The sequence below is a fragment of the Macrotis lagotis genome, chromosome 1 (genome assembly GCF_037893015.1).
Source record: "Macrotis lagotis isolate mMagLag1 chromosome 1, bilby.v1.9.chrom.fasta, whole genome shotgun sequence".
Classification (NCBI taxonomy): domain Eukaryota; kingdom Metazoa; phylum Chordata; class Mammalia; order Peramelemorphia; family Peramelidae; genus Macrotis; species Macrotis lagotis.
This window is the reverse complement of record NC_133658.1, coordinates 450401951-450423935: the sequence shown is the minus strand read 5'-3', so window position 1 is coordinate 450423935 and position 21985 is coordinate 450401951. Positions and strand designations below refer to the sequence as shown.

General features: G+C 38.2%; 1 protein-coding gene across 3 annotated transcripts in view; it reads left to right on the top strand.

Moving 5' to 3' along the window:
* Nucleotides 1–3443: 3443 nt before the first annotated feature.
* The window catches only part of CGRRF1 (cell growth regulator with ring finger domain 1), an 80262-nt gene continuing 61720 nt past the window's right edge, over nucleotides 3444–21985 (top strand). Inside the window, exon 1 of one of the 3 annotated variants that reach the window (XR_012473920.1) lies at nucleotides 3444–3694. Coding sequence is in view for 1 of the 3 variants with exons in the window: in XM_074213461.1 (XP_074069562.1) it covers nucleotides 3591–3694 (104 nt within the window). In the remaining 2 variants the exon portion in view is untranslated. Of the gene's footprint in view, nucleotides 3695–13266; nucleotides 13429–21985 lie in introns of those variants that run through there. The other 2 variants (XM_074213461.1, XR_012473921.1) reach the window with 2 other exon arrangements.

Genomic DNA, 21985 nt, shown 5'->3' with positions numbered 1-21985 from the left:
GATTCTCTGAAAATATATAAAAAATTTTTCAATATGCATCATTAACATTTTCTTCACTTTCTTACATCTAGAAAATCAAGAAAATAATTAAATTCTTATCTGAAGTGTTTACTAATTTCTCACAATGAAAATTTAACAATTGACTCTTTTTATTGGTTTGAATTGCCTCCAATACAACCCTCTTCTGCTAATTTGTTTATCCCATGAAGGTGAAGATTTCTTAGCAAGACAGTCACCTTATCAAAAAATCCTGAATGAATAGATGTATATCTCCCTTTATTTCCTTTATACATTCTTTTTTTCTGATGATGTAAGGTGAACACTTTTAAAAACTTATCAATATGAGAAAAATTCTGATCATCTGTAGTCTCTCTCTCCTCAGAGACCCCAAAATATAGGTCAAAAGGTAGATGTGGCTTACACTCAAACAGTAGGTGTAGTGTATTTCCAGTGACATTATTTGCAGTAGAGTTGTACACATGCATCAGAAAAGCTATATGCTGGTTCCACTGAGATCTTTGTTCTGGTCTCAATATCCCTAATATGCTATAGTTGAAATGTTCAGGTTATGGATTCCCTTGATGATAAGGTGCTTCTAACATTTCTTGATATGAGGCAGAGCCAACATCTCTTTGAGAATTATACTTTTAAAGTCACTACTTTGATCTGAGTAGATCCTTGAAGGAAGTCCATACACTGAAAAATACTTCATAACACTTTCACAGCTGTGGAGACTTTATGGTTTCTTACTGGATATGCTTGAGTATAGCTAATAAAGCAGTTTGTCACAACCAATATATATAACATTTGTTCTCCTCTCCTTCCAGAGCTAGGAAATCAATGCAAACAAGTTCCAAAGGGTTTCTAGTACTTCTATTATTCAAGTAAGCCTTATGTGTTGCCAGTACTTTGAAAATAGTGATATCTTTCAGTGATATCTATCTTGGATCAGTAAAATATTTTTCTTTCTAGTTCTAGAATCCTTTCTTGAGTCATATCTAAAAGCTTAGCATAGACCTTTCATTATCATGGAGCAATATGCCTTGGGCATTACCAACTGCTTCTTGGTGCCATGAGTGCAATTAACAACACTCTGGTACAGAATGTACAGCTCCAACTTCTGCCATTGCAAACAGCAATACAGTGTCATTGGAAGACTGACTTATGAGGTTTGTGTTATACCACATGTCCTTTCTCAGTTTTCTGTTTCCCTCAGATGATCCACGGATAACTGAGGCAAGGAAAGTTGGTTCAATGAAATGAGATTCACTTATGCTGCTGGAAAGCAACTTGGATCTGGTGTGTTGATCTATGTACATATCCCATGTCCCAATGTAAATACATTTAGCTCTAATGCCATTTCCAGATTCTTAATCTACCATCATCATTCAGAAATCTTTACTCTTTTGAAATTCACTCATTCATCACTCAAATTAGAATTCTGTTAGCTGTTTCTCAACTTCTAGGACCCTCCCCCTTTACTCAGAGGATGCAGTGCCTGGCTTTCTCAAATCTTGTCCTTATTCTAGAGGACTTTAATATGCATGTTGATACTCTCTTAAACACCCTATTTTCACAGTTCTTCAATTTATTCATTCCCTATGATCTACTCCTTAACCCCATATCTCAGTCCCACACAAAGATTGTCATATCTTTGATCTTTCTATTGCCTATAAATGCAAGTTTCTGAATTCTGAAATTCCTTTGTCTGATCACAATCTGTTGTCATACTTCCCTTCTGCCTTGCAACTCCAAACCTTGTCCTCATCCACACTCTACCTTCACTCTCTGACCTCTCAGTTCTTAAATCATTCCTGCACTAGTTACACCATCTTCACTTCCTTATCTTGACTCCTGGTGAACCAGTTCAACTCTATACTTCCTTCTTTTGTGTCTGTCACTGATCTTGCCCTGCCGAGCCTAAGTTTTGAGACTACTGAATGAAACTGGAGGAAAAAAAGACAAAATTGTGCTGACTTGGGTTCACAGAAATTTATGCTACATAAATTCAACTGGGCCCTTACTAATGCAGGGCACTCCTTTAACAACTCCTTAATAAGTTACTATCCCTCTCACCACAGCAGCTCTTCCAAATTTTACCGTCCCTCCTCAAAACTCCCATGGCTATATTTGTCCCTACTGTCCTAGCTGAGAACCTTCTAAATTAGGATCATTTGCAAAAAAAAAAATAATAAATTACTTCTCCCCTCTTTCTCATTTCATATCACCCAGATGCCTTCTGCCACTATTTCCCTCCTCATAAAAGGAGGCCTTTCAACGTCCCAGGGTAAAACCCTCATTTCATCCCATTTTACCCAAGTCTCCCTAATCATTCTCAGTCTCACTCATGTTCAATCTCTCCTTGACTACTGACTCTGACCAACTGCCTACAAAGATGCTCATGTCTCTTCTATCCTCAAAAAACCTTTCATTTGATCCATCCCTCCCCTGCCAGTTTTTGTCTCATATCTCTCCTCCACTTTGTGTCTAAAGTCCTCACTATAATCTGAGTTCTAAAGTGATCATTCAATCAAAACTGCTCTCTCCAAAGTTGTAATCTCTTGATTGCCAAAGTTTAATTGACCTTTCAATTCTCATCTTCTCAACTTCCCTGCAGTCTTTGACACCATCCAGTATCCTCTCTCTGTTCTTTAGTTTTTTGTGACACTACACTACCTCCTACTTCTCCTGTCTGAAGACTGTTAGTCTTCTTTGTATTTTCGCGTGGGGTGGAATGTAGTGTGAGGGCGGCCACATCCTTTTTGGGGCTGCTTTCCAAAAACTCTCACTTGTGGCTCCAAGAAGCTGTAGCGCCCGCAGTGGCCACCCGGACAAACGAGGGATCTAGTTAAGTTTTCGGGGAGCAGGGTGGTTTAGGGGGTGGCGGAGGGAAAGGTGCTATCCCAGGCATGTGAGGACTCCCCTAGCGGAATGGACGGATGAGAACGACTTGTTCCACGGGCTTCGGCGCCGGGGCGGCCCCCAACAGCCAAGGTCAGCCCCTGCCCCCACAGCCGTCCCTTGTAGTCTTGGCGACTCTGGGGGGCAGGGGGGCCGCACTTCTTGCAGCTTTGCCCCCCTTCAGTCCCATCCAGGCCCCGCGTGGCCCTGGGGAGGCCACCCCGGGCCTCTTCTCCCAGTTCGCGATCTCATCAGCTTCCAGGAATCCATCGCTGCCCGGCCCGCGTGGATGATTTTCTCATCGCCTTATCTATCGCCGATTCTCCGCCGCCTTCCGACCTCCTGTCTAAAACTTAGGTCCGCTAGGCCATCTTGAAAGCCACACGGAATCGCAAAGCGGAGTCGAGGCGGTTTCCTCCGAGTCTGCTCTCTTTCACCGCCCGAGGACCGTGGAAGTGATTATTTCCATTGCCAAGGGGAAGGGGCGGGCTCTGCAGACAGTCGATGGCCTGATTGGTCGTCTGGGCTTGACGTAGTCGGAGGCCGGGCTTCCTTCCCGACCTCGGCCCCGGGAGCAGGCGAAGGCCGCAGGTTTGTCCGCGCCGGCTCCCCGTAGTCCGGAGGATTTCCGGGGCCGCTTCAGTCGGGTCGGGACCGGACCGGGCTGGCATCCTGGCCGACTTTACCCGATGGCTGCTGTGTTTCTGGTGATGCTCTACGAGTACTCACCACTCTTTTACATCGCCGTGGTCTTCACCTGCTTTATTGTGACCACCGGCCTGGTGCTGGGATGGTAAGGGGCCCGGGATGAGGGGGTGGAAACCGGCTTCTAAGAGCGGGCGCGGTGGGGTGTCGTGGTCCCCGGGGAGGGGATGACACCGGGCGGACGACAGGGGCCCGTGGCGAGCCCACTCCGGCCTGCACCAGGCCCGCAGGTAAACAAACACCCCAGCAGCGTCTCGGGCCCTAGGATCCCTCGGCCTCCCCCAGGAACGTGAAGAATAATTAGCATTTCTAAGTGCATCATAAACTTAGCTCTTTAACCGGATATTGATTTTTTCTTTTTGTCTCTTTTCTTTTATAAGGTTCATTTTTTTTCCGAAGTAAACTGTTGACATTCATTAAACAGATGATTAAATTCTTAACTACGCTCATACGAAAAGAATAAAAAAAAAATGGTCCACTCAAATAATGCAACCTAGTGCTAGAGAGAATGTAAAATAAAAATGAAACTTTAGAAGTGCTGGGAGTAGAGAAGAGTTTGCTGTGAGTTCTAGGAAAGTCAGATCATGTGAAATACATTTTTATGTTGAAAATGGAAGGACAACAGATTATCAAATGGAACAGAAATGTTATTTCTTTAACATTGTATTCTAATTGGTTACGTAAAAGAAAGATCACAATTGGATTGTCTTTCTTGGTGTATAATATGAGGGAGTTACAATGGCACTTGAGATGAAGTGACTGGGCCTGACTACGCACAGAGAAAAGAAATCCAAGCAGAAGGGGACAGTTTTAAAAGCATTTTAGGTCAGATTTTAAGATCTCTCAAAGGAGGAATTGCCAAAAGGATGAAAAAAATTAAGATGATAAAAATCAACAAAGAAAGCATCAGATACTACTTACTCATATTCCTGATTTTCTCATCTTTTAAAAATTTTTGAAAGTAGGTTATACTTACTTTCTCTTTATATTGAGGATATTTGATAATTAGAAGATAAAAGTCAGTTTTCATTGCTGACCACACCTTTATAGACTCACATTTGGCCTGAAAGGCATATGGATTATAAGAGATCACTTAAACTTATTTGTTTATGTTTAAAAAGCATTTGACTGAGGAAAATGCACATAGATCTAAGGACTAACCTTTAATGAAGTGTCTGTTGCCTATGAACCCATTAAAATTTTATAATTTTGAGAGATGTGAATACCTAGATAATTTTGTTCTATGATATGATTTTTGACACCAAGTGAGACAAAACTTGGAAAATAGCTTTACCTAAGAGGTTTTCCAATGTTGAAGAAAATTCCTTTTACAGAATCCAAACAAAAGAAAGATTGTTGTTGATTTGGAACTCCATAGGATTTTTAAAATGATAGAATTTCAGATTCAAAGTGGAACTCAAAGATCATGTAGTCCAGCTTGCACCATTCATATTTTGCTTAAGATTACATTAGAATGACCTCTAAGGTCCTTTCCAGTTCCAAGACTTCATGAATACAATATCATACAATATCCTTTACAACTAACCCATCTAATTATGTTACCAGCAAAATATATAAATAGCTGAGGGGTTTTATACTCCTTTTTTTACTAACCTCAAAAACAAAGAAATATGATAGAAATAGATTAATTCCAGCTGATTTCACATCCCTCCTCCTCCCCCCAGTCCTGAACAATATAAAGAACTTATGTATTAACAATGGAGAACTTTATAACCTAGAGATCTCATGACACAATGACTGACTATCTGCCATTGTGAACAGCAGTTTGTGACTCAGTCTGGTCTTAGATGCTTTGTAGCTGTAATGATCTTGGCTGAATGCTTCCATTACCCTCCCACCACTACACAGAAAGCAGAAGATACTGATTCTGCCTAATCAACTGAAGGAAAGGAGGAGGGGAGGAAGGAATTAGTGGCCTAAAAATATACTGCCTGGTTACTGAGGCCTAGATTTAAGATTGGTACCCCCAACCCCCCTCATCCCACAATAAGTAGCAGCTGCTGATTCTACCAAGCCATAGGAAGGAAAAAAGGAGAGCTTAAGAAGAAATTGGGCAATAGGATGCATACAAAAACATGCTAAGTACCCTACACTGAGATCCACAGACTAGAGATGAATATTGGACCTAACAAGTGGGACCAAAAACCACTTGAGACTGGTTGTGTACAGACTCACAAGTAGACAGAGACACACAATCTCTTTCTCTCTCTCTCTCTCTCTGACTCTTACTCTCACTCTCACTCACTATCCCCACCCCCCCACCCCTTCCTCCCTCTCTTTCTCTCTGCTGTTTTTTTTTTCCTGAGATCTGGTCTGGAACCCATCCTGCTTATCCTATGAACTAACTCCCCACTCACCCTAGGTCCCTTATCATCCCAGCAGCAGAGCTGTAGGAGTCCAGCCATTTCTTTTTTACAGATGAGGAAAACATCCCAAGGAAATCAGGTGATTTGTTTAATTAAGGTCACTCTAGTATTTGTCTAAGGTAGGATTTGAAGACAGGGCCTTTGACTCCATAGTCTGTGCCTTTCCATTGTGTGCCATGCTGCTGTAGAAGTGGGGAGAGGAAGAGATAAGAATGAAAGGACAAACAATGAAAATACTAAAATGCCTAAAAAATGAAAAGAAGAAAAATCCTCAATAAAAATCCATTGCACATATAGATAAGCCATTAGATTAGATTCTAGAAAAAAATGAGTAAAATCTCAACAGAAAAAAAACAAAGTATCAAGGAAAATGAATCAGTAGTGCCTGATGAAAGAATCTTGTGGACTCCCCAGAGATAATGGGGATAACAGCAAGAAATTCAAGAATGGTTTTAAAGAAAAATAAAATTATTTTAAAAAAAACAAGTAATCATTTATCCTCCACTTGGAGACCATCCTCCTTGATGGTACTCCCCCACCCCCTACTCCCACTCCTTCCCTTGGCAGGAAACCCCCAGTCCTTTAAAATAGCTTCTCCTACTTTTAGTTAGATCTCATTTTTAGGAAGTTTATTCTTCTAATGAAATCTGACTCTCTGCAACTTCCCCCCCCCCCTTTTGTTCCACTTTCTGCTCTTTGAGATCAAGCAAAATAGTCTTTCCTTTTCAGACAACCTTTTATAAAAATATTTGTATTTGATTACCTTTATTTTAAAGGAGAACTCAAAGAAGATCATGTAGTCCAACTAGTACCATTTATATTTTGCTTAAGATTATATTAGAATGACCTCTAAGGTCCTTTCCAGTTCATTTCATCCTGGCTTCAGTATCCTCATTTCTTGGTCACCCTCTTGAATACTCTACAGTTTATTAATATTCTTCATTAGCTGTAGCATACAGAACTATACACATTATGCTAGATATGATCTGACCAGAATAGAATATTTCAGGGTTTTTACCATCATCATCCTGGCAGTAGAATCCTGCTAATACAAGCTTTTTTGACTGCCATGTTACATATACCACTTACTCATCTTGAGCTATATTATAGTCCATTAAAAGTATTGAACCTTTTTCAGATGAATCATTGTCCAGTCACACATTGCCCATACTTTATTGGTGCAGGTGTGTTTTTTAGTTATGGACTTTTACCATGCTTTGGAGATAGCAGGACATATTGAATAGAATATTGCTGGAGTTTAAAGTTATGAAAATTTGGTTTTAAATACTACCTCTGAAACAATAATTGTGACCATCAACAGCTCTTTACCTTCTCTAAGCTTCAGTTTCCTCATCTGTAAAAGAGGAAACTATAATACTTACCTTTAGGATTGTTTGGGGGATCAAATGATTTAGTATATGTAAAGTGCTTTAAGAATAAAGTGCTATGTAAATGTCATTTTTATTATCAGATATAGCCCATTCTTCTGGCCTGCTATGATCTTTTTGGCTCCTGAGTTTGTTGCTTAGCATCTTAGTTATCCTTCCTGGTTTTCTGTCATCTATAAGGCTGACAAGTATGCCATCTATGCCTTTATTGTATATCAGACCTGCCTGACAGTTTAGGTTTGAGATTGAAATGAAATAATTTAAAAATAATAATAATTTTTCATTTAATAATTAGTGAAAGTTAAAAAAATAAACTTATTTTTACGAACATCAGGGATAAAGTATACATATTGTCTTTGTACAGAAATGTATCTGGATAGGGGAGTGAATCACATGATTGTTAGGGTCTAAGAGGCACTGACTTTTTATGGGCTGCCCTTTTAGGTAACCAGCAAATCACCTTCCAACTATACTATCTACCTCTTAGTCTCCCAAGAGGTTTCACTGTATTAGAGTAACCTGAACCATTTCCTCAGGGTGTTTGAAATATGCTGGGTGGGTAGATAGCCCAAGGCCTGGGGACAGAATAAAGAAATATCAGAGATAATCAACTAGAATTCTGCCCCCAAATAGTCTGTTTTAGTTAAGTCTTCCTGAAGGCTGGATTTGAGAAACAATGGAATCAGAGAACCCTCCCTTGCATTAGGATTGCTTTGATTTGATATAAACATGGCTTTTGGGAGGTGAGATATCCAGTTCTGATACACAAAGGCATGATGACAAAGCTGTTATTTAGTAGGGACAAATCTTTTGCTCTGAGATGGGACAGGGGACCAATTTGCTATTTGGGAATAAGTAGAGAACTATTTGGGATAAGAACCCCATTAAGCAGGAGAAGTATCTTATCCTTATTATTTATCCCTACTTAGCATAACAAAGCACCATAGGCCCTATATTAAGGTAGGCAATGGTTCTACACTCCCACCTTCTGACAGTCTCATAAGGACATCATCCTATCTCATTTCAAGAAGGGACATAATATTCATTAACCCCACAAATGATGAAGACACTGGCAACCTCCATTATGCTTGACTGGAAAAGGATTATCCATTCCAGTCTTTTCTAAACCCCAGACCACTTGACAAGACTCAATGACTAACATCTGGTAATTAATGTAAATGAAGATCTTATCAGACCTCCCCTTCAAGGCTTTCTTACTCACCAGTCCTCTGCCAGCATGGCTTCATCTAGCTTGAGCCATATTATGTCAACAAGATAGTGATGAACACCAGTCCTCTCCAAAAGTGGAGTCATTTTAGGTTTCTACTTACCAGACTATGGCATTATGAGGGAAAATTTTCAGGTCAACAAGGGAAAGATAGTAAAGGCATATTGGACTCCTTTCCAGGTGAAAATCTGTTCCTGGCTAGACTTAGATACATAATTGGGGAGGGGGCATTGGTGAGATTAAAAACTCCAAACCACTTATTGCAGCTTGAGGTATCTAATCCATTACATTAACCAGGTGAGAAACAGCTTCTGCAGTTGGCATGTCACCTTTATTCACTTGTGCTACCTGCCTGCCTTAATAGGATACACAGAGATTTTGTAAGAAGAGTTGGTAATAGTGAAATATTCCAGCCTTCTTCATCTTTATCACTAGTGAGGAAATATCTTTCTCACACACACCTCTACCTGGGGACTTGTTATTGTTTGATATTAAATCCTGGAATGGCTCAGACAACTCTAAAGGACTTCACTTTAGCTCTACCTACAGTAATTACTAGAGGTGACCAAAAAGATCTATAGGTACTAAGTCTCAAGAGCTCATGATGTTTCTGCCCTTAGATGTGTTACACTTGGGTTGGGGACAAAGGACCTTTGTGGACTCCTTTGCCAAATATAGTTGTACAATTTCACCAGTATCACTATAATCCAACCCTTAGTGGCCTCTCTAATCCCTTGTTTCAGGAACCACAACCAAACAGCATTACTTTTTCCACCTACAGACTGCCATTTGCATCAACTACAGTTGTCCACAAAGCTGGTGTGATTGCTTAAATACCACAATGATTTATCCATTACTATATGATGGTGGGCAGAAGAGTCCATTGCTAAAACCTCATGCCATATGAGTGAAGACTGCTCTGTCCAGAAACCCATTTCTTAAAAATTTCTTCCCTTCTATTGCAGACCATTAATAAAGAATGTTCTACATAAGTATTACCAACTGTCCATCTTACTCACTTAAAAAGGGTCATAGGAAGGCCTCAGGCAGAACCCCAAAAAGATTTAAATGACTTTGCAAAAGTAAGTCCTTTGTAATCACCCTAAACCATGGAACTTTGGAATAGAAAAGGAGCCTGCATTGGCTATATATTAGACCAGGTTTTTACTCAACCACTGTTCCAAGGACTCAGTTCTTTAAACTTTTTCTGCCATTTCCTCTTCTGCCAAGTCCTTCGTGGTCAGAACTTAGCCATCCTTCTGTAAAGGAAACTGAGTGATGAGAGGAAAGTTATGGAATATAAGCCAGCAGTTTTCTTACCATTAATGGCAGTTCGCAATTTTCATGCTTAATTCCAACTCATTCTCTTTCTTCTATTCTCAGCAGGATTTAACTCTTTCCAGCAAAACACTGGGCGGCTAGGTGGCACAGAGGATGGTGTCAGAAAATTCGTTTTAGTGAGTTCAAATCTAACCTCACACAGTAACTGTGTTACTCTGGTCAAGTCATTTAACCCTATATGCCTCATCTATAAAATGAGCTGTAGAAGGAAATGGCAAACCACTCCAGTATCTTTGCCAAGAAAACCCCAAAATAGGGTGATGAAGAGATGGACATGACTGAAATGACTGAATAACAACAAAGCAAGACCTTTGGGTCAGAGACTATATTTTTTGCCCTTGGCTTGTGGGTTCCTGTCTGAAGCCTTTAGGTCTCTACACATATCAACATTACTCCTTTAAATTGTGCTGTTACCAGTTCCACTTCTCTGCCATCATGGCACTACTTTACAAGAACTTTATTTCTAGTTGCTGATTATGCCTTTCTTTTCCTTGTGCTGGAAAATTTCTCAAGGATCATTAACAGTGATAAGGGAATTTTGGACCTGTTGTTTCTTTAGCCTTTTTGTTAACCTCCTTTAACATCCAATACTGAGCTAATTGCTTTGAATCACAGGGGAGATGCTGAGGCAAGAGGTTCTTTCTGTTCCATTGAAAGGACTTTATATGCCATCAGAAGGGCTCTTTCCACAAGGTGCCACACTGCTATCTGGCTATGTTATTAACTCCCATCCTTTGCCTTTGCATTGTTCCTCTCTTGCTTAAATCAATTGTGGGACATGATACCATTTTGACCCAATCTTGCCAAAATATTAAAGACTAGTTTTTATTCAGCCTGGTCTGGTAGTTTAGGTTCAAGATTGGAATGAAATGAAGTACTTGTAGCACATTTAATAGTTAATAAAAGGATTCTTAGTTCTGGAGCAGAAAGGATATTTAGCAAAGGTAAATTCCTAACTCAGACATGGCCCTTCTCTCCATAAAGGACCCCAGTAAGGTAGGATAAGTGAACTTTCAAGGCTTTGGAATGTTCAAGTCAAGTCTGAAGTGTGCTTAACTCTTTATGAGTTGGTCTTATACCCTTGGGTTAAAGCCTTAATCCCTATGACCAACCAAGACTAAAGCACAACTTTGCCTTTTAGAGGGAAGGTAACCTATCTTATATGGGATAACAAATTGGCAGGGATCTTTTCTTCCATTGACTTCAAGTAACTGACAAAAAAGTTGAGCAGAAAGGATAAGGTAACTATTGAAAACCCTAATGAGACCTCTTCCTAGATTGACATTGACCCATTAATGATTACTCTTGAGTCTTTCCATTCAATCTATTCTAAATTTGCCTGACTCTATATTTCAGTCATTTCTCTTCCCCTTGTCCAAAAAGATCTTGTTTATGTTTTGAAAGATTTTGTAAAATCTCTTTCTCAAATCCAGCCCTAAGGAATCCTAGCTACTGAATTCCACTAAGATACTAGTCTGGTAATCATACTGAAAAAAAGAAATGAAAGTAATCTGGCATAACCTATTTTCCCCGTTACCTGTTCTTAATGAACTTGTACTAGTTTAGTCTTTATCATTTTACTTGACTGTCCAAGATCACAAACCATGGCTTTAATAATATGTTCTAGAATTTGAGTAAGAATAAAAGATAAATTTAGTAGCATAAGTAGAGTTAGAAGAATCAGTCTTCCCTATTAGAGCATCAAAACATCAACCTATCTTCAGGCCTAAAGCATTCTCTATTCTTGATTTTTCAGAAATCAACAAGGACCAGTTGAAACAGATAATTTATTCAGGCTCTGAAACATGGAAGGGTAGAAGACAGGGAGCTTACCTCCTCACTTATTTTGAGTTTCAGTTCCTTGTTAACCATTTTATTTCTGTTCTTGCTTGAAGATGGTTCTCTTCAGAAGAGAAAACAAAAGCAAAATAAAAGTTGTACATAAAATTATGCAGTGGATGGGCATCTCTAAGCCTTCAGTCCCAGAAACTTATTAAGATTAGGAAAGCTTCAGAATTAAGATGGTCTATGAAAAGGACAATTAGAATTTTAAAATGTTATTTGGGCTAGTTGGTCACTTTGAACCCCTCAGCCGCTGCTCTTAAAAATTGATATTCTGAGTCAATACTGGTTGTTCCAGTGTCATAAAATAACTCATATACAAAGTATTTCCTTCCCCCCCCCCTTAACTCTAGATCTTGACTGTACTTTTTCTCTTTTCATCTGTATGTTTCTCTTTTTTGTTTCTCTCATATACTCTGCTTGGGGAAGTTAGATGTATGATGGGGTGGTAAGGTTAACACTGATGAATTTGTTTTCATAAGAGCCAGTCAGGAAACTTGGGCCCAAATCAGAGTGGTTACACTAACCAAAAGAATTTAATATATCATCATTTTGTTTCTGAGGTTGTAGGTTTTGTAGCTCTCCAAAGTGAAAAATTTTCTTCTTGGGTAGAGTTAGTTACCAGCACTGTCACCCTGTCCTTTAACACAATCCTAAATTTAAAAAAAATTTTTTTGAACTTAAACATTAAAAAGAAAAAGTTTATTTTTATACACACAGCAGAACACAAAATAAGATTCACTGTGAAATTGTAAATCTTCATTCTGCTTGCTTAAGAAAGGCATATAATAAATTCTTCCTGAATTTAAATTCAATACTGTTCTGATTGTCCTTTACTTTTGAACCTCCTAATCTCCTCCGTTCAATAAAAAGAAAAAACTTTCAGGGGCCTTTTCTCCTCCATAACTATTGCAAATCCCCGTCTCCCATCCTCCTCACTCTTCATTAAAAGTCAAGAGAAGGGGTGTGTGGGGGGGGGGGCAGCTAGGTGTCAGTGGATAGAACACCGGCCCAGGAATCAGGAGGACCTGAATTCAAATTCGACCTCAGACACTTAATAATTACCTAGCTATGTGGCCTTGGGCAAGCCGCTTAACCCCACTGCCTTGCAAATCCAAAAAAACTAAAACAAACCAAAAGTCAAGAGAAGCGGGATTGGGAGAACAACCTTATAAAAATAAATACTGTGCAAACAAACTGAATCCCCACCGCAGTCATAGGCAAAAATGTATCTTTTTGTGCCCGCGTCTCCCGAGCTCTTTGTCGGGAGGTGGGTGATGCCAGGTCCTGATTGGTTCGCAGCTTCAGGTACTAGGGTTTGTGGTTTCCATGTTCACAAACATTGCGAACGCGAAGCCAGCAGGTTTGTCCACGCTGGCTTCCCATAGTCAGTGGGATTCCCTGGGTGGGATTCAGGCGGGTGGGGGCTGCGCCGGGCCGGGCAGAGCTGCGCCGGGCCGGGCAGGGCTGTGCCGGGCCTGGCAGGGCTGCGCCGGGCCGGGCAGGGCTGTGCGCCTCTCCGAGCCGGCCCGATGGCTGCCGTGTTTCTGGTGATGCTCTATGAGTATTCACCACTTTTTTATATCGCCTTGGTTTTCACCTGCTTCGTCGTCACTGCCGGACTGGTGCTGGGATGGTAAGGGGCCCGGGGCCATGGGGGCTGGCGGCTTCTAGGCGAGGCGGGAAGGGGCAGCCCGAGACACCCAGGTCCCCAGGACAGGGGCCGAAGACGAGGGGGGAGTGTCCACTCTGGCCCGCACCTCAGCCCAGTAGGTCTACACACCTTGCGAGCGTCATGAGCTATGGGAACATCCTTTCCTAGGGATGCTTTATAAACTATTTTTTTTGGCTGAATATTCAGTTTTTCTTTTTGTCTCATATATTTGCCAGTTTCATTTTTTTCTCTTCTAAATTTTACTGAAATTCATTGAATTGATGATGATTGAGTTCTTAAAAGTGCACATAAGACAATGAAATAAAAGTTCTGGGCCCCATTCTCAAGATCAGTGTAGTCTAATTTGAGAGAATACAGAGAGCAAAAATTTTTAATTGCTACAAATAGAAAAGAACTTGAGAGTTCTAAGAAAATTAGACCATATGAAGAATATTTTTTTATGTTGAAGGTCATGACTACCATTTCTTTAACAATATTTCCTAAGTGGTAAGGGAAAAGAACTAGTCAGTCAGTCAGTCCAATGTACATTTATTAAACAACTACTGTGTGTCAGGCACTCTATTAAGCCCTGGGGATACAAAAACAGTCAAAGATCATGCTATGGGACAAACAAGATATAACCAGGTAAATGAGAGCTAGGGAAAGGTTCCCTATGGAAGGCAGGATTTCTCCTGGGCCTTGAAGGAAACCAGTGAAGTTAGGAGATGAAGATAAGGAAGGAAGTTACAGGCATAGGATACAGGCAGTGGAAATATATGAAGTAGGGGGATAAGGATGTATTATGCAAGGAACAGCAAGGAAGCAGCAGATCCCAGAGTATGTGTGGTTGAGTAAGATATTAGGAGTCTGGAAAGGTAGAACAGGTCCAGATGATAAAGGGCTTTGAATTACAAATAGAGAATTTTGTATTTGATCCTGGAGTTGATAAGATACCAATGCAGTTTATTGATTAGGAGCAGGGGTGAGGGGTGGGGTTGGGGAGGTATAATATGGTGAGATCTCTCGGAAGGCCAGTTTGACATCTGACTAGAGAATAAAAATGGAGGAGGAAGGGCAACCAGTAAGCTATTGCAGTAGTCAATCAAATGAGGCACTTTAGTAGCATTCTGGCGATATCAGGAGAGAAATTAGGAGATATATATGATATTAAGGTAAAATCAGTGGGACTTAAACTCATGTTTAAGTTAAGAGGGAATGAGAAGGAGGAATCCAGAATGATTCCCAAGTTACAAACCTAGTAATTACTGATGGGGGTGGTGATATTCTTTACATTAAAAGGGAAGTTAAGAAGAGGGGAGGATGGGGTGGGGGGGATAAGCAGACCTTTTTGGGGTATGTTGAATTTCAGATGTCTGTGAAATCTCAAGTTCAAGATGTTCAATATGAAAGTTAGAGAGGCAAATCTGAAGATTGGGTGATAGATTAGGAATGGACAAGATCTGAGAGCCATCTGAATAGAAGTGATAATAATTCAATCCATGAACATTAATTAGTTCATTAAACAAAATAATATCGAGGAAAAAAAAGAGAAAGAGCCAAAAACAAAGTGGATACCCACCATAAGAGGGCATAATCTAGCTCAAGATCCTGCAAAAGATATAGAGAAGTGCTCAGACAGATAGGAAAAGTGTCATGGAAGCCTGGAAAAAGCATTAAGGGAAAGAGGATGATGGACAAAATTGAGGATTGAGAATAGGCCATTGAATTTGGTGATGAAATTGATGATAATTTAAAGATGACTTTACTAGGCAGAAGAAATCCATCTTGGAAGCACTTTAATGGCAGATTTTTCAAAATCTCTCAACTAGAAGATGTTTCTAAAAGTTCTAAAGATTGCAGACCATAAGGTCAATTTTCTTATTTGAAATGGATCATATTCTCAGGAGAGCAAGAAGAATGACATCTGACTATTTCAGATCAGTTGCAGAACATATCCTGGCCACCTTAATTTTCAGGCATACCATTATGGTTTAAAAAATTAAAAAAAAACTTCTTGGTGATTAAAGATACAACCCAGGGGGCAGCTAGGTGGCATAGTGGATAGAGCATCAGCCCTGGGGTCAGGAAGACCTGAGTTCAAATTTGGTCTCAGACACTTAATTGCCTAGCTGTGTGACCTTGGACAAGTCACTTAACCCCATTGCCTAAAATTAAAAAAAATTTAAAAAGATTTAACCCAGTTTACCTCACTTTCTTTATTTGTAAAAATGAGCTGAAGAAGGAAATGGCAAACTACTTCAGTATCTGCCAAAAAAAAATCCCAAATGGGGTTGCAAAGGACTCTTACTGATTGAAATTGATAGGGAGAGAGGGTGCTAAGGCATTATTTGGTTGTTAAATAAGGCTTTTGATCACTATTGTTAGATATGGTCTACCAAATCATGGTATAAAATCCTTCAGCTATCTTTGTAACTATCATGGAATCTGCTTTAGCATCAACCCATTCTGAAAAACATAGATATCAAAATGAGAATATGCTGACATTTATAAAACATGACAATTTGAAAAAAATTACTTGAATGTTAAGAGAATAACCTATCATATAGGCTGCTTTCTTTGTCATAATTAGTTTCCCAATGTTATGTGTCTGGCACATAAGGCAAGTATAGTAATACTGCTTTTAGGTAATATTTGAAACCTCTGTGGTTTGAGACTTTCAAAAGGGTCTGTGAGAATAAAATATTAAGATGTTTTGGGGTGCCTAGGTGGTGTAGTGGATAGAGCACTGGCCTTGGAGTCAGGAATACCTGGGTTCAAATTTGACCTCAGACACTTAATGATTGCCTAGCCATGTGGCCTTGGGCAAGCCCTTAACCCCATTGCCTTGCAAAATCTAAAAAAAAAAAAAAAAAAAAAAATTTTAATTGCTAGTATGGTAACTATAGATAGTGATAACTCAAACAAATATTCTTTGATTCTTCAATAACTTAGAATATTATAAAGGGAACCTGAAATCAATTGCCATGTTGTTAAAGAAAAATACCTTATTAACTGATTTTGGATTATAGCAGCACCGGTTTGAACCTTTTGCTCCATTATTTCCTGAAGCCTGCTCGGAAGTTATCTCATTAGGCAAATTTAGGGCTTGATCTATCTGATGATGTTTGTTTTTCTATTCTTGAAAAAGATCATGACACCAGAGAGGTGATACCATGACAAGCACGTAAATTGGATTTGAGTGAAGGGAGTGCTATGCTAAGTCCAGCCTCACTTTTTACCCTGGAGCATCTAGGTCCAGTGACCAGATATGGATCAGGACAACAGGAGATGAATCTGAATGCTATGCAATCAGGGTTAAGTGATTTGTCCAAGGTCACAGATTAAGTGTCTGAGGTCAGAGTTGAACCAGGTCCTTCTGACTTCAGACTGGTGCTCTACTCACTGTGTGCCATCTAAGCTGCCCTAGCCAGTCTATCTGATCTGAGCTGGAAAGATGATAGTAATTGTTTAAATTGAGTAAAAAAAAAAAAGACCATATACGTGTCTAAGGAATCACTCTGGGTCATCTGTCTCAAAATTGCCTGACCATTTCTAGGAGTCTGGTTTTGGATTATATTTGTGAGAAACTCTTATGGCATAGGTTTTATGAATTCTAGAAACTAGTGGAGCCAGAGTTTGTTCTTGGCATGATTTTTCCTTCTTTCTGTTTTTCAGTTGTCTCTTACTATAGAATTCTATAGCTGGTACAATAAGGACCTTTCTATTGGTCCCTGTCAAAAGCAAGAGGTTCCAGTTCTATCTTCTTGTTTTGGGGAAATCAGAAATAAGAGACGTGGGTCTGGGCTCTAGATTAGTTAATGCCTGGAACTGTACTTCTAATTGTGCTTCTGCTTTACATTGCTTCTATATGTTTTTATTGTATTTTAATCTATACTCTTGCTGATTCACTACATTTTAATTTATTTTTTAAAAAGTTGGGGTTTTTTTTTCATTTCCTTACTCTGATCCCACACTGGCCTTGAAACAAGTTAGAAATGTAATCATTTCTCTTTGTACTGATTCAGTATTTCACTTTAATTTTGGTATATACTACAGGTACTTTCTTTTACTTAGCTTCCAAATATGTTTCACACTTTTCCTTCCTTCTTCCCCAAACCCTACTGGATCTAGATCTTTTTTCAAATTAGTAAAGTATAGTATGTATTAGTCCGTTAACTTTTTTGTACACAAACATGCTACCCATAATATCTAAACTTGATCAACTCTCTTTTTGTACAAGAATCTTAATTTGTTGTGTCACTTTGCTTATTTGGTGATCAAAGGGGAAACTTCTGCTTGTATAGATACAGCCTTTTGTCACACGAACTATTTTCCAATTTGTTTTCTTAAGAATCTGCAACTGGGGGCGGCTAGGTGGCACAGTGGACAGACCTCCGGCCCTGGAGTTAAGAGTTCCTGAGTTCAAATCTGGCTTCAGATGCTTAATAATTACCTAGCTGTGTGGCCTTGGGCAAGCCACTTAACCACATTGCCTTGCAAAAAAAAAAAAAGAATCTGCAATTGAATGATCTGTTTTAAAATTTCCTTTTATAATCTAATTTATTGTAATCTGCCAGATTATTCAGTAATGAAAGAAGGGCTTTAAAACACTTTTTTTCCATATCTGGCAATAAGTTGACATAATATCATCAGTCACATGAAGATTAGAACAGTCATAATATTGCTTCTCAATATTTTAGAAATATTTGTGTGCTTTCATAGGCAGTAAGATTTTTTGGGGGAGGAAGTTATGACGGGCTAAATTTCAGGTCATAAGGGCTTCAACTATGATAGTGTAGTAATAATAAATGTACTAAGCAGATAAGAAACTGAATTTTGAGTTGAAGTGACTATTAATGCCATATGGCTAATAAATGACAGAGTAGCAACAACTTTTTGAATATAAATTTTCATCTTAAATCCAATGTTCTTTTCTCTAAAATATACTGCTTCTTAGAGTAGGAATCAAAAGGAAGGTGCAAAGGCTAAATGCTACCAATAACTGATGAAAGGAAGACATATATGGGGGGGGGTGTGAAGGGAGCTAAAATGATTGAGCTTTTGAACCTTAATCAGGCTTAAAGGTAAGGATGATAATACCAATGACAAATATAACAAATATAGGCATGACATGAAATGGGAGAAAGTTTTATTGATGGGAAAGATGATATTTAAGATTTATTTTAGTTTCAATGTAGTAATACATATCCAGCCAGAATTTTTTTAATGGATGTTGAGAAATTCTTTTAGATCTTTTGCTTTTATATCACCCATGTTTTCTAATTTATTTCTCTATTTTCTCCTCAGAGAAAAATCCCTTCTACCAAAGAATAAAACAAGAAAAACCCCCCAAAACTCAGTGAAACCAACCTACATATTCTAACAGATTGATCTTATATACAGATCATTCTTGGAATCCTAGTTCTGCAAATTGGTTAAGGAGGTGCTTTCCCACGTCTTTATTTGAAGGGCCAATCTTGGTCATAATTTTATATAGCATTCAGTTTTAATTTTTTTGTTGATTTTTCATTTATATTGTAGTCATTGTGCATATTGTTCCCCTGATTTTGCTTACTTCACTTACTTCACAGAAATCTCTCTCTGTTTCTCCACATTTATTCATTGTTTCTTGCCAATTACTAATTCTCCATTACATTTACATAACTTGTTTATTGAGCACTCCAGTTCTGTTTTTATGATTTCAGTTATTTAAAGTTCATAGGAAATTGATGATTAGAATTTGGCATTTTTTTATTTAAGATTCGATAGCATCCTTTAATTGGAAAATGCTATCTTTTTAAAAAATAGGATGACATAATTGTTAAAATCCAGTTGAACTTTTTTTAAGACTGTCTTACTTTGATAATTGGATTCATATATGATCTGAATAGTGTTAATTTTTAAATTAACATGTAACATCTCTCCCTCTTCCTTTCCCCTCCATTGAGGGAAAAAAGAAGAACCTATAAGGAAAAAATTCCTTGTAACAAATACACATAATCAAACAAATTCCCTATTTGACCATGTGCAAAAAATATCTTTCATCCTACCTCTTGAATCTATCACAAGTAGGTGCTTCATCCTTGGTCCTCTGAAATCATATATGATCATTACAATGATTGTAGTTTAGCTTTCAAAGTTTGGTTATGCAGCTAGGTTGATACCATGGATAGAGCTAAACTTGAAGTCAGGAAGTTCAATTCCAGCTTTAGAAATTTGCTAGCTATATGGCCCTGAACAAGTCATTTAGCCTCTGCCTTCCTCAGTTTTCTTATCTGTAAAATCATCAATTTCCCAGGATAGTTGTGAAGACAAAATAAAATATTTGTAAAGTGTTTACAGACCTTTAAGTACCTTATAGAGACTTATTATCATATCTTTTTAATTCTAAAAATATTTTCATAGTTCTAACCATTTCATTCATAGTTATAAAATTCTTCAGAATTCTTACTTTTTATAATTTTGATATTATGATATAAATTATTCTTCTGGTTCTGCTTACTTTATATTTTTTTTTGTTTAGATTTTTCAAGGCAATGGGGTTAAGTGGCTTGCCCAAGGCCACACAGCTAGGTAATTATTAAGTGTCTGAGGTCGGATTTGAACCTGATTCCAAGGCTGGTGTTCTATCCACTGTGCCACCTAGCCGCCCCCTGCTTACTTTATTCTTTATCAGTTCACACAGCTCTTTCCCTGTTTGTATTTTTAATTCACTTTAGTTCTTGAATTCATTTTAATTCATTTATTTCTCTTAATACATTAATATTCCATCATTATACTACAGTTTATTTAGTTATTTTCAAATTTATAGGGAGTTTTGCCATCACAAAAAGGGGTATAAATATTTCTTCTCTTTTAAGTATAGACCAACAAGTGTTTTAACTGAATCAAAGGGCTTACACTGCTTAGTAACTTTTTGCATATAATCGCAATTTATTTTCCAGAATGGTGTCTGTTTTCCTACAGCCCCCTGCAACATTTGTCAATTTTTGTTTTTGTCCTCTTTGCAAATCTGTTAGTGATGAGGTAGAATCTCAGAAGTACTTCAATGTGCATTTCTTTACTACAGATCTTGTTATTTATTTATTTCATAGGTCTTCCCATCTAGGAACTATTTGTTATTATCCTCAGTTGATTTATCAGTTGGGAAAAAAATGATTTTCCTTCAGTGATGCAGAACCCAATCCAACCACACCCTTACAAACTGAACAACTTTTATCCATGTCTTCTCATAAATTCTAAAAATTGTTCCATGTTCTGATGATCTTTCTGTAATTCTCAGTATACTGGATTCCCTTCCAAGTATCCTTTGGATCTAAATTGTCCTTTGATTATCCTCCATATTTTTATAGGTTTTTTGCAAGGCAAATGGGGTTAAGTGGCTTGCCCAAGGTCACACAGCTAGGTAATTATTAAGTGTCTGAGGTTGGATTTGAACTCAGGTACTCTTGACTCCAGGGCTGGTGCTCTATCCACTGCACCACCTAGCCACCCCCACTTTTTTTTTAAAAAAGTGGTTTTTATCTATTTTGCGAGAGCAAAAAATAGTTCTATTTTTCAATTTTAATTTAATGTTAACTACCCTAATAAGAAAAAATATGGAATACAATTCTTAATCCTGAATTGATGCTTAAATACTTAGGCCATATGATGAGAAGATGAAACTCATTAGAAAAGACCCTAAATGCTGGGAAAATTTGAAGACAAAAGAAAAAGGAAACAGCAGCAGATGAGTTGAATAATGTCACAGAAACAACAAATATAATTTAAATGAGAGATAAATAACTACAATCCTGATCTATTTTTTAAAAAGTAAATTGGCAATTAAAATTGAGAAACTGACAACAGAAATGACAATGATACAAATTGTAACAGTCTAAGCTCAGAGTAAACAATGAAAATTAATTGGTGGTAGAGGAAGACCAAAAAAATATTCTCCACAAATATCTAACTTGCTAAAATGATATAGTTGCCAAAGGTAAAACTAGATTAGAATATAAAATCTTTAATAAAAGAGTTATGAAGAAACATATTGTCTTGTAAAGCAGGAAGAAACAGTGAAGGGAAAAAAAACCCTTTAAAAGGAAACTTCTGCCAAGTTTGGGCAGAATATATTTAAGGGAGAGTGACTTCTTTTTGATTGACAACTTTGCACAAATGAAGAATGGACTTCTGTTTTGTTTAAAGTCTCTAGAAAGGACTTCTAGAGAGATGAGGTAAAAGAAAGTCTAGGGAGATTTTTGAATGGCCTGCTATAGCCCTAGAGTCACAGACATATAAGAGAAGTTAGCCCTTATATGTTCCTTGACCTTGAGCACCAGAAATCTTAAAGAGTAAATTCTTGGGGAAGATCATTCTTTCTCCTAATTTGAGCAAAGATTTTATCTTGTTAACAACTGAAGAACTAATTTACTTTTTTTATTAACATTTTATTTGTTTTCCAATTATATACAATAGTAGTATCTACCCATCATTTTTTGTAAGATTTTGAATTTTACTATTTTTTGCCCATCCTCCCCCCCCCACACAGAAGGCTGTC